The 13,933-nt window shown below is 37.4% G+C and overlaps 1 protein-coding gene across 2 annotated transcripts; it reads left to right on the top strand.

Annotated features, from left to right (window-relative positions):
- Positions 1-4,358: 4,358 nt before the first annotated feature.
- LOC105039161 (DEAD-box ATP-dependent RNA helicase 22) lies at positions 4,359-12,871 on the top strand. Of its 2 annotated transcripts, none has more exons than XR_830851.3 (8): positions 4,359-4,854; positions 7,184-7,471; positions 7,933-8,055; positions 8,297-8,742; positions 9,618-9,945; positions 11,069-11,183; positions 11,380-11,431; positions 12,679-12,766. XR_830851.3 is itself a non-coding variant. In XM_010915194.4 (8 exons), exons 1-8 carry the CDS (start codon positions 4,495-4,497, stop codon positions 12,717-12,719), a joined length of 1,791 nt encoding a protein of 596 aa, XP_010913496.1. In that variant the 5' UTR covers positions 4,360-4,494; the 3' UTR covers positions 12,720-12,871. The 2 variants fall into 2 exon arrangements, 1 of the variants encoding a protein (XP_010913496.1); XM_010915194.4 differs by having other exon boundaries at positions 4,360-4,854; positions 11,031-11,183; positions 12,679-12,871.
- The last annotated feature ends 1,062 nt before the right edge of the window (positions 12,872-13,933 follow it).

The following is a 13,933-nucleotide window of genomic DNA, read 5'->3' as shown; positions in this document are numbered from 1 at the left end:
TTCTTTTGTACTCCGTCGAGCGAACTGGCTTCTCTCTTTCTTTTCTTTGGATCTCTAAATTTTTTTATATTTATTTTTAATTTTTTTATTATTTTTTTCTATTTTTTCTCTTGTTCTCAGATTTTTTTATTTATAAGTAAATTTTTTACTTTTTTCTGATAGCAAATGGATTCCCAAAAGCTCTCAAAATATATCCACCCCATGTATAATTTTTCTGACCGTCAGATCTTATTTGGACGTACAAGATGGCATCTAAAAAAATTAAAGATCAGGCCTTATCTTAATCGGAATCACTGTCAGCCATTGGATCACGTGATGGATTAACTTTCAACCATTGATCAGTGCACCAGATCTTCTATTCACAGTCAGTTTCAACGTCAGCCGTCGGATCAGCCACTGGATTTGTTTTGGACCATCGGATGGTGCAAAGAAGTCTCTTCTGGTTTAGTTCTCAGTCGGCAACCAATCACAACCATTGGATCTTGCTTCAAACAGATTTAGGCTGTTGGATCACGCAGCTGCTGTAGGCCACCACCGAAGCATATGGGAAAGCAAGTTCTAGACCGTCCAATCGCGTGTTTTAGCCGATCTCAGCCATCCGATCATGCATAATTCAGCCACCCGCCATGAGCCATGATAAAGACCATGATCCACTATGCTATGGACTGCATCGCAAATTATGTGGATCGAGCGGTCGATCCATCGTGCACCAAAGGCTATTTAAAATTGATTTTTGGATATTTTTGCTTGATTTTGCTCGAATTTTGTATCTGAAAAATAGAAAAAAATATAAATTAAATTATTTATTAATTTTTTAATTATTTTAGTACTTAAATTGCTCAATTAGCTTGACATATATTTTTCATAAATATGCTCTAACTTTATATTTTTCAAAATTATTTATTTTTATAAAAAATTTTATTTATGAAATTAGATTTTTTAGAAGATGTTAGCACCATTAATTACCAAAAATACCTAAAATAAATGTAAAAATATATGACTTATCATCGGTGTCGAAAATTATGTCTCAAAGTCAATCATCAGCCTGTTGACGGTTAAGTTAATTGATGTAAATATATATAAATTAATCATTAATAAAATATTATTTCATAGTTTTCATCATAAGCTTGTGTATTTTCTATATCGAACTTCTGTGTTATGATAAAGTTTTTAGAACTATTTTGATCGATAAAGAAAGATTTATTATTTAGTCCTTAAACCTATTCATGATCAAATGATATATTTATTATAAGGATAATAATTATATCAAGTATAGATCGTTGTGTGCCATATGAGTTGGTTGTCCTCTTAACCAAGAAGCTTGGAGACGTTGGCATAGTATGTAGGTGAAATGTAGGAGTATATTTTACTGAACGTGATCAACTCTGAAGCACTCTGCTGTCAAGAGTTACTTTGAAGGGATATGGATATAAGGATCCCTCCGATCTGAGATCATCATGGTGATTTGCAAGCAACTCACTGTGCTTTGACGCCAAACTATCTAAATTCTTAATTCAAGATCAGAAGGTTTCTAAGCACCATCAAGTACTTGTAAAGTCGGTGCGTGAGTCAAGATGGGATTGACTACTCCAAGGAATTAGAAAGAATGCTTTATGTTTCAATTTAGTAAGACCTCGACCAGACAATCCTTGTGAGGAGTCACAGGATTTATTAGGTTGAGACACATAATAGATGTACTATTAAAAATTGATAGTTTAAACTCTAAGTCATCATGAGCATCAAGAATCAAAGGGATGAATTCTGCGATAACCATATACCAGTAAGTTCTAAGTGTTGCTTTGCATACATTCGGTCTATCTGAACATCGAGTATCATTGCTAAATGATTATTTCGGTTGGTATAAAAATCTATTTCTATACTACTGACTTAAATTTGAACTTATGGGGTAACACATATTAGAAATTCCTCTCTAATCAATTGATAGATCGACGATTGAGAATCATCCGAGGAAAAAATCATCAATACGATTGATGATTAACCCTATGCAATAGTTGCAATAACATTATTCGCTAAGTGTTAATGAAATTCAAGAGAATTAGTCAGTAATTAGATTGCTGATTAGCTCAATTTGATGGAGCATTAAAGTCTGGATCAAGTCTAATTGAATTGGATTCAATTAGATCAAGCCTGATTAGATTATGAGATGACCTAATCACTAAGAAAGAATTAATCCTAATTTGATCAGGACTATGGCTCAGTTAATTCTCTGATTCAATCAGATTTAATTGAGGCCATAAGAACCTAATTAGATTAGGTTCATCATGGTCTATTTAGATCTAATTAAATTAGATTTGGATGAAACCTGATTAAGAACTTAATTGACTAAACCCTAGAGTCCAATGTGATTGGACTTCCTCCCTTGTGCCTTCCCTTCTCTCCATGCATTATTTCATCGCACAAATTGGTTTGTGCACTGAATATTCCATGTCAAAACCCTCTAGTTGTCACCCATTAGGGATAGATAGGGTTGGTTTTGTTTGAAGTTTTGAATTTGATTCAAACTCAGAGTCCTTATCCCTATCAAACTCCCACCCATCGATTCCTTATGAAGGACTTGTGATTTGTGCGACAAAAAGAGAGTTGCTTCTATTTTTTTTCCACACTATTTACCTCTGGTCGGCCTCTCTTTTATCTGATATAGGATGGGGATAAGCAGCGATTAGATTGAATTCAAAACAAGTTTGAATTTAAACTTAAACGTAACCTTATCTCATCCTACATGCTTGGTTCGGCAATCCTTAAAAAGAGATGTTTTTTATGCACCTCCTTAAAGAGGAATTCTACCATAAGAAATCAGATAAAGAGAGGGGCCGAACATACCTTGGGGCATGAGGTTTGGGGTGGGCTTCTATTTCCTTGGCGTGAGCATTGAAGGAGATCAAATTCCTCTTTGGGTGAAAGATCTAGAATTTTCGGGTGAGGGAAAATACAAGAGAGAAAAAAGTTTTTTTCTAATTTTTTCTCTACTATCCAGCACCTCCTCTGATCCGTCTTTGACATCAAAAGGGTCTGAGACAATCGAAGAAGAGGATCAAATCAGATCTGCCATTAAAAGCCGTCTATGCGAGCTAGCACTCCCGTAGAAGGCTGATAGGTTCGAGAGCTTCATGTGGACAATTTGTAGAGGCCAAATACTCTGTGTGGCTATGAGCGATCAGTAGAGCCTTAGATCAGTGAGTTTCAATTGCGATGTTCATCTATCCGTGCTCAGGTATAGAATTCGGAACCCTAGTGGCTGTAAATATGATCTATTGCTTATGTAGATTTTTTTTACATGCTTGCTAATTTTAAATTCAGATTTTTTCATACATACTATATCATGTCATAGATCCTTCTGTAGGTGTTTTAAGATCTGATCTTATGCATATATTTGTAGATTAAAATATTTAATCTAGCTTTATTCCGCTGCGAAAATTTTTGAAATGCATGCATGAAACTCCTATGCTTCTCAACACTTGGGACATGAGATCCATGCGGCACTAATGTCATTGGCTGAAGACAGATCATAAGAGGTCGGCAATTCGACGAACCCAGCATCATCAATCCCCGACCGATGTCACCTCTTTCCACCCCAACTCCTTATGAGTCTTCCTTTAGATCGAATGGTTCCAAGGGCACTTGGTGTGCAGATCCTGCGGACCGGCACTTTGCTGCGCAGACCCACTACTCCTCCAAATATGGAGGACTGCCCTAGGATAGCTTGCTGACATCCGCTACCTTAACTCTGACAGCCACTACTCTAACACCGATGGATACTAACTTGACTTCGACAGCCACTACTTTTACTCGGACGGATGCTAACCGCTGGCAAACTCTCTTATGTAAAAGGGGAAGCGAAGGGAAGAATAAGGAGAGATTCTTTTGATCTCTAAATGCTACCTTTTTACTTTATTTTGCTTGATTGTTCTCTCTCTTCGACTGCTATTAACTTAAGTATCAGAAGGTCTCCCATCGAAAAACTCATACTTTCTTCTCCGACATGCAGACTTTCTTTGCAGATGACCAGAGTTCCGACTCGTCGCTTGCCTACCCCAGCGTAGTGTTTGTTTTGTGCTAACTGGTCTAGCTACTCCACCACATCATTCAGTCGAAGAGACGTAGCAACAATATTTATCTAGAAATATTATTTTTATTTATATTTCAGATCATAAAATCAGAGAGATTAAATTTTATAATAAATATCATCTTTGTGGGTGCAATAGATATTGGTCAAAAAAAATTTATTAAGAAAAAAGAAATTCTCCTTGATTTTTTTTTTTTTTATGTGATATTAAAACCGTACAGGAGCCTAATGACCGAAAAATCCAGGCAAACTGCAACACCCCGGGCAAACATAAAATATCATACGGCTCATGCGTTTATCACACAGGAGCTCAAAAATGGAATAACAGAGCAGGCGCCGTTAGACCCCGAAATCCTCCTTTCTCCGCAGCCGAAATCCCATCCGCTATATACCACGAGGGCCGCCGGTGAATGAGAGGCAACATGATGCACTCGCTCCGCCACGCTCCTCTCCTCCACCACCTCCGCGCCAAACTCTGTGTCCCCTCCTCTTCCTCGGAACTCCACCTTTTTCTTCTCCCAAAACGCTCGCTTTCCCCACGGAGCAGCGCGCTCCGCTATGGCTCCGTGCCGAAGCCTTTCTCGGGACTCCGCGCGAGGGTGAGGGCTAGGGCGTTTGGCACGGCTGCGGAGACTCTGGAAGAAGGCGCGGAGAAGAACGGCAGCTACTTCTTCGCGGAGGAGGGGGTCTCCTGGAAGTCCCTGGGGATTTCTGACCGCCTCTGTCGAGCTCTCTCCAATGCCTCCCTTCACAAGCCCTCCCTTGTTCAGGTGCGTTTACCTTCTTGTCTTGCCTCTTTTGCTTCTGTTTATAGCATGGACTTGCCTTTCAACTGTTCTACGGAACGCCCACTAGAGAAGATTGATTTCTTTTTGAGCTTGGATGGTTATCCTTGGGATGTCTAACCCAGTTTGTACTTCGTCCTGTTCCCCAAATTTAGAGCCTTTGGTCTGGTTAAGTGCTCAGTGCCCAAACCTAGAGCTCGTTTCCTGACACAGTTGCCATGAGATGGTCTAACTGGACCGACGCTCCTGCTGTTGTGGCTTGGCCCTGGCACGGCAGCATATGAAGCACTGGCACGGAGACGGTGCAGTGGGAGTGTCATGTGCTGGCAACCTACTGGGCATAACGGTGTGGTATGTATTTTGCGTATCAATGTGCTGACCGGCACCTTGGTTCATGAATGACATCATTCAAGACTACATGAAAGGTGTATTGACAATATGGTTACCATCTCTTTGAGGACTTTTATCACAAATTAAATTTTTTAAAGGGTCATTAACTGTCACCAACGTTGCACTGGTTGAAATGTCGACAGCGTCATCATTGATGTGCAAGGGGCATGAGTTACTTGTACTAGGTGGCAGATGAAATGGACAAATGCAAACAGTGTACGTTTGTGGAATTAAGATTGCCATCCTCCATGTTGATATGAATATGATGATGAAGATAAACTAACTTTACCTTAAAAATGAACATTTTCTGCAATATTTATGCCTATACTAAATGACTCATGGTCCTTCTAATAGCTTCTAAGCTCAGAGGATTTGCTTTGTGCCATGATATCTATATAGAATGGGAGGAGGAAAGTAAGAGTATGACGAGGAGAAAGCAGGACCACCCTATATTAGCTGATTAAGAGGTCAAGTGTTTGACCACTTAATAAGATGGAAAAGTTATAAGCCACCATACCTAGTAACTGGCCTAGTGTATATATGCTCAACTTAATACAGTTCATGATCTCAATTCCTATTTAGTTTTCATTAGTTGTTACTTAATCACTCCATGTAAGTATAGACACTCAAAATTATTCATAAAGTCCTAGCCTTTCCATCAAGATTCTCAACATGTCAACTGTGCTCAGCTGAAACAAAAATTACTTCTATTTAATTTTATTGAAATGCTTTATTAGCATAACTACCGGCTGTTTAAGAAACTGAACAAATAACATGGATCTCATTGTTGATAACTTTTCCCATAAATAATGAAGATCAACCTTACTGTGTTTGGCTCAATTGCAAAACATGATATTGCTAACAAAACATCTCTTGCTGCTTAGTTTCAGAAAAGTAGCAGAATTAGTTCTGCATTGTAAGAAACAAGGAATATTCCTAAAGTAAAGTGTGCGACCATTTTTGCTTGCATGTAGTGAGAGCCACAGCTCTAGAATTAGCCTCCATGATGGAACAGGCAACCATAAATTGTCTCTTTCTTTCCCAAGCGGCCACCCTTTTGTGCTCTTCCTCCTAGATGCACAGTATCCTTAGGTTGATGAACAAGCAGATTATTGTCTCACCTTGTATCAATATGACTCTAGACAACATGGTGTCCTATTTGCATTTTACAGAAAACCTTGTCTTGTAGCATGTCTGCTGGACTTTAAGCATGGCATGGAAGTTTCAGATTTGGGGAACAGGAGTCATGCATACCTAACTGCAAATGCAGTCAGCTGTTGAACTTGTGTATAATGTATCTTTGGATAGCTTAGAGGTTTACCTTGCTCTGTGTACAACTTTTAATTGGTTTTTCTGGGGTATTCTGCAGTTTTCATGCTAGGGGTGCTATCCCATAATGTTTAATTTCAGCCAGAAAAGCAGCATAGTCATTCTACACCACTCAATTCAATTATGTAGACCCACTTTCTGAAAGTTGTATACCTCTCCTTAGTTACTATTGCCGAATGTTTACTAGCTCAGTAAAGACACGGACTTCTGCATTTGGTTTAGTGCCCTTGAACTCACATGAGGATGCAGAATGTTACAGGCCTTGAATATTAATAGTTGCCTTTTCTCATGTCAATGAACCGATGCATTCAAAGAGACAAAAATGTTCAAGGGTTTTCCCTTTGTTTTCCTTTCTTATGAGAGCACAAAGTTGCTATTTTTTATTTAGATATATGATTGGTATTCTTTTTTATCATCTTTCTGTGTGGTCTCATCTCTTGAAAGCATCTCAGTTCAGTGGTGATTCTGTAGCCAAGTATTACAGACTGCTTTGCATTGCATGATCACCATCATGTTCTACTGCTATCCATTTTATTAGCTGTAGTTAATCAAGGACTGAGTACATATTATTAAAAAGCATATGTTTGCATTGCAGGCTGCTTGTGTACCACATGTTCTTACAGGAAATGATGTGATTATTGCAGCAGAAACAGGCAGTGGCAAAACACATGGCTATCTGGTTCCATTGATTGACAGACTATGTTCCACATCTGATCCTTGTGAAGAAGCTAGTGCTTCTAATAAACTTACTGAAGCACATAAAATGGTTCTGGTTCTTTGCCCTAATGTGATGCTTTGTGAGCAAGTGGTTCACATGGCCAAATCTCTGCTGAATGATTCAGGTGAACCACTTCTGCGAGTTGCTGCTGTCTGTGGACGAAGGGTAAACATTGCTCTTCCATTGTATTAATGTTTTGATCGATATATAGTGCATGACAAAGTATGATTTATTCTGTTATTGATCATATACAATGAACATGAACTAGTAAATTAAGTATTATGAATTTCTTTCCAGAGTGGTTGCTCCCGCAGAGCTTAAATTGTAACTCATAGGGTAGGCCTCTAGACCTGCTAGCTGTTTTTCTAGGTTCAATAAAAGGGATACAATGCTCTCTTGCTTAAAGTTTCCTTGACTGGAAACTTTTAGAGGGTTGATGTCAGCTTGATAGTTTAAAAATCTCCTTAATGCTGCTTCGGAGCTGTAACAACTTATGGTTGTGCTCCATATTTGATCCCATTATAATGGCAAAAGATTTGAATTTTTGTTATTATTGTTGTTATTGGTGTAGTTGTTGTTATCTCTCTATTATTCTAGTTCTTTTAATTCTGAATCATTTTTGGCAGGGATGGCCAGTTGCTCAGCCTGATATTCTTGTCTCCACTCCAGCTGCCCTTCTTAATTACCTCTTTGAATTTGACCCAGAAAAAAAGCGCCGTGATAAGTTCTTACAGGATGCAAGATTTGTGGTAATTTCCCTCTCAAAGTGTATAAACTGATAAGAATGGAAGTGATGTGTTTCTTTGGTCTTTCTCTTGCTGGGAATATGCTACAATTTAATACTAGATTTTTCTATTGTTTCCATGTGATATGTGGTTAAATAAAATCATAATATATACTAGTAACTTTTCTGCTCAACTCTTCTTATTCTCAAGAGTTAGATATTTCAATTCTTCATGTTTAAACACAACGTTTTGATTTTCAAAACAGGTCTTTGATGAAGCAGATATGCTTCTCTGTGGGAGTTTCCAAAACCAAATTATTCGTCTCATACATATGTTACGTTTTGGGGAAAAGCAATTGTCTGAGATGGAAGATTCCTCAAAAGATGATTCAGTGGATTTGACCAAAGAATCTCATGTGGAATTGGGTTATGAAGACAACAAGGTTCAGCAGCTTGCCCGTGATCTTGAGGAGGAAGAAGCTGATGTTGGTGATGACCTTGAATTTTTTAAAACTGAGGACACCAGACATGAGACTAGCAGCGTAAGGGACTGGAGGAGGGTGAGAAAAGTTTATAGACGCAGTAAGCAGTATATTTTTGTTGCTGCTACCCTTCCTGCAAGTGGCAAGAAAACCGCTGGTGGGGTGCTTAAGCGAATGTTTCCTGATGCAACTTGGGTCAGTGGCAATTATCTTCATCGTCATAATCCTAGGTATGCATCTTATTTCTTGCCACACTTTTATCTCCTGCAGTATCATGCTGTTCCAGTTTCTAAGCAAGTTTCTTCTTGCTATGTGAGAGGAAAAAAAAAAAGAAACCTTGAAAAATTAATGTGATGGCATCATTTCTTCTGGAAGAAATCTTTGATTAAGAACAACACAAATTATTTGGTCTTCGAATATATTTTGGTGATAATCTCTTTGTTTTCCATTAAGAACTGCTTTATGCTGCATATGATGTGGTGTCATATATCCAAGTACATTTTTCTTATTATGTGTTAGGTTATCTATGTGTTTGCATAAATTACTTTACAAATGTTCAGATAATAATGCTAGGACCGTACAAGCATTGTTCTGTACATTTTAATATATATTATGTACAGTAATATCCATCAGGAACTATACTTTTGACATTCATTTTGTTCTTTTGGCAATGGCATGTGCCTATTCTATTCTTCAAAAAAAAGGGAAAAAGAAGCACTGTTATCATATTTAAGGGGCAAAATGGAGACAAAAGATGAACATAGTGATTCATGGACATAAATAATGATGGATGAAGAGCAAAACGTGAACTGACACATAGCAATGTAGGAGAAATGATTTAACTGAAAAATTGAAAGCTGCCACTTAATAAGAAGGAATGCGTACAGCTTATCGATTTTTCTTTTAATCATAAAACATTGTCTCGGTATTTATTCTTCTAATGCATTTGGGCTAATTTACTCCAGTGGCAGATTCTATCTTTTCTGGTTGGTCCTCAATGATTTTTGATGATTTACTTGATATGGCATTACATTATTTATGATGCTTTCTCATTTTTAAAACTTCTGTTATGTACTTGATGCTATATTGTGGATATCTTTCTCAGATTGGAGCAGAGATGGATAGAAGTTACAGCTGATACACAGGTAGATGCTCTTCTAGATGCTGTGAAATGTAATTATGACATTAAACTCCGAGATTCTGATGCTGGTACAAGTCGAACGATGGTGTTTACAAATACAGTTGATTCTGCTGAATCAGTTGCTGAAATATTGCAAAGAGTTGGTATTGAGTGCATATTGTACCATAGTGAAAGCTCACTAGAGGAAAGAACAAAAAATTTGAATCTTTTTCGGGAAAATGGTGGGGTGCTTGTCTGCACAGATGCTGCTGCTCGTGGTCTTGACATACCCAATGTTTCACATGTAATTCAGGTAAAAGACATCTTTATGGATAGGTCAAATCTCACCGATCATGCTATAATTAGTTGGCTTCTGACTGTTTAATGGTTTCATTCAGTCCGTCATGCTTTATCAGCATGCAACTTTAGATAGGTACTTTTTTATGAAGCAGAAATTTAGATTTCCGCTTAAGCTTCATAAGAATATTATTAATTGCACACGTTTCAGAAGACAATGATCTCATATACACTTGCCCTGAGTTATTGAAAAACTCAATATTGTGGGATGAAACTATCCCACTAACCCAAATTGAGAGGGGTTAAAACTCTCCAAAAATTGTAATCACTTGCAAACTTGGCTGAACTATGGTTGTTGAATTATTGATTGCTAGGGCTTCAATGGGCTGGATTGGCCTGATTGGCTAAATATTAAACATGAGAAAACCAGTCTCGGACTCATAGATTAGGTGCATGATGTCAACCCTGGGCTAAGAAGTTGAAACCCAAGTGGACTGGGGCCAGGTTTGGTTTTGGTTGAATAAAGGCCCACTACTGAACCCAGTGCAATTTGATGCAGATCACGTACTTTGTCCATGGTCTGCTCTGGTGTATTCATGCAAGTTTCAAGCTGGCTTGGGACGGGTAAATTTTTCATTTTTCGTATCATTGACTGTGATGCTTAAAGATGAAGGTTTGGGTCATTGGGAGATTTACGGGGCATCCTTATCATTAAGATTGAAAAGATTTCTTTAGTTTGTGAGCCCTTGTAGAAAGGTGTTAGGACTAGGAGGATGAGTACACTGGGGATAATTGTGAAGAAAAAAGGTGTCCTCCATGTTTACTTAATATGCATTGTGACATGACTGTTACATTTTGTGTATTCTATTTCTGCTAAAAATAAAATAAAATATGGTGTTTGTTTCTGGAGTCTGATCCCATGTCAAGCAGAGATTTGTGACCTTTTGATTTTGGCCTTATATTGTCCTTCATTGTGCCTTGAGACATTTAACTCAGATGTTATCTTCTATAAAACCATAGTTAGCAAAAAAAATTTCCTTGGCCCTTATCATCTAAAGTACTAACTTCTTGTTTTTCCTTTTCCTTCTCCTGATATTGAAGGCGGAGTTTGCAACCTCTGCTGTTGATTTTTTGCATAGGGTTGGTCGGACAGCCAGAGCTGGTCAGTCTGGAATTGTTACAAGCTTGTATACTGAATCAAATCGAGATCTTGTATCTGCTGTGCAACGGGCAGAGAGGATGGGTGAGCCTGTGGTAAGTTTGGACTCAAATTTCATTTCATCATGGCAAAAGTCAAGTCTTAATTACAGAGAAGTTCTTGTTCTGATACTTGCAGAAATAATTTTCATGAAAAATATTAACTAGATGTTGACTCAAATGATTATTCATCTATACTTTTTGAGTTTGTAATGCATCTTGGCATGTTTGACTAATTTTTCTATTACTTCAGGAGAAAGCATTTAGCAGGAAAAGGAGCTTCCGTAATAAGCTTAAGAAAAAAGGTATCTTAATAGCATATATATGTTCCACAGATTGGTTGGTAATGCATATTCTTTCTTGTTGAAGCTTGGGATCTCTCCTTTGTGATGCTGCAGTTGTTTTTAAGATACCACATAGTACGTTAGTACATAATATACACACATATATACATACATAATGTATCTATATATAGGGTCAGGTTCAAGTTAAACCCTTTTTTTTTTTTTTGAACTGGACAATGGGGGTTGAGCCATTTGATATAATCTACTATTTCTAAACTGCTTGCACATCCAAAATCATGTGATTTAGAACCTTTAGCCTATTCATCATATAGTCAAACTATATATATATATATATAGTGGATTTCCACTCAGATTTGCCGGTTCTTGATTGGAGGATGGGGGTCACGCATTAGTGATCCAAGCTATTGGATCTAATCTACCATCTCTAAACCACTTGCACATCAAAACTTATATGATCCCAAGTATGCTTCAAGTGGTCAACAATTTTGATAGTTTAAATAATACGAAATAATACCAGTTTTTTATCACTTGATGTATGGCTAGAGGTCTTCAAGTCACACAGCATTTGGTGCATAAGCAACTTAGAGGTAGTAATCACATTCAATGGCTCAGATACATTTATGCATACATACACACAAAACACACACATATGTATACATACATGCATGCATGCATGCATATATTTGTTCCAATATGTTTGATTTTCCCGATTCTTGTTAAATGTGCAGTTCGAATTTCTGATTTTGTTAAATAGAAGCAAAATTTGGTTATTCTAAAATTAAGTAGGAGAACACATGGCAAAATTAGGCAAGTAACCAAATAACAAAATTTGTTTATTTGCCTGATTGTTTAGGAAAAGTTGCGTACTTTTAGTGTGGAAAAATAATAACAATGGAATGATCTAAGTAGTCATTCTGACCACAGAACCATTAGTTTTAGGAGATCCATTGCCTGAAATTCTTAAAGCCATCTGAAGCCGTGAAGTGTAAAACTGAAATGTTTCTTTGAAAGTTTGAATTTCAACAATTGGACATATATTTCATTTCATACTTTATTATGGAATCCATATCAGAGTATTATTATATAAAGGGCTATCAGTTTGTCTCTAGGCTAGCTAACGAGCTTGTTTTTCAGAATCTTATATTATTCTCAAAGCTGGGATTTTCAATTAATTTCATTGATCTTTCTAGGTTGTGATTGTGGTTGTTTCAGAAGTATGAACTGTCAATTTATCTTGTTTTCCACAGGTCGAAGTGAAAAATGCGCCTTGAGTCCTTGCGATATTTGAATCAAAACCGAGACAGGGCAAACACTTGTTGTATAGGTTGTAGTGGTAGAACCTGAGATATTTATATAGAGTAGTCTATGGCCTTGTGATCTGAAAATTTTGACCATGTAAAGTTCTCATAAAATAAATTATGTGAGTTTTGTTGTGTACAATCTGTACAACAGAGCATGATTATTGGTTCCTATTTGGTGGAAACCGCAAAACTAATGCTTTCGCAAATATGAATGTTCCACTTAGGTAGACTTTGTTTAGGAATCCAAACGCAAATGATACAAAAATAAGAAAAATTCATTCTGAATTTTCTTATACACTTAGATATTTGGATCCAAGTACATATGAATCCATACTATATGTTTTGAATACTCTTTTTGGTTTCTAGACAAAACCCTTGCTGAACTTCCTGTATTGGAAGATGGTGAAAGATATGAACCAGTTCATCCTGCTTGTCTATGAACATGAAACAAAAATAATTCTGTATTTCTGCTCACATCCAGCAGGCATGGCACACCGTTATAGGCTGTTGCATGCGCTACTGATGTGCTGGCTAATAGAGTTGGTAATGCTCAATTAGATTAAATAGTCTCTTGTATTGCCATTTATTGCATTAATCACACATGGAAAGGGGATGGATTCGAGTGTGTATGATAACGGACTCCCTGAAGCATTTTCCAACCTCTGTTCCAACTTGAACCTAGTTCTATTTTTCAAGCTTAGACCAGCATCAGATGTAAATTTATCATAGCAGGATATGGAGTGATTATTGCTTCGTCAGAGGCCTCTCCATCGGAACTAAATTATCACACAAGGGGTTTGTGCAGATGGGGCCTATAAAAAACCCATGGCCCATGATACAGCACTGGACAAGGGTGCAGCTGAAAAAATTTCTCCGGATAAGAGGTAGTACTGCCTATTGTGAGAAACCTACATCAAGCCAGGGCCCATGGTTTATGTGGCTCTGGATAGAGTTGCACCATATGCATTGATATGGTTGACCTGCTGCTGGCTGTTGAGTGGAACAAAACTTGATGCTCCTCGCAGCTAAAAGGGGGAAAAATAAAAATCATGTCAAAGTTAACCATAAAAAAATAAAAGAAAAATGAAGAGGAAAAAAAAAAGAGTGTCTGAGTCAACTTGGATTCATTTTTTCTAACAATAGACTTTGAAATCTAAGTTAGGGGTTTCCAAGCTTGCGAGTCCAGAACCTTCCCCACAAC

Source organism: Elaeis guineensis, chromosome 1 (genome assembly GCF_000442705.2).
Source record: "Elaeis guineensis isolate ETL-2024a chromosome 1, EG11, whole genome shotgun sequence".
NCBI classification, from domain to species: Eukaryota; Viridiplantae; Streptophyta; class Magnoliopsida; order Arecales; family Arecaceae; genus Elaeis; species Elaeis guineensis.
This window is presented reverse-complemented; position numbering and strand designations above follow the sequence as displayed.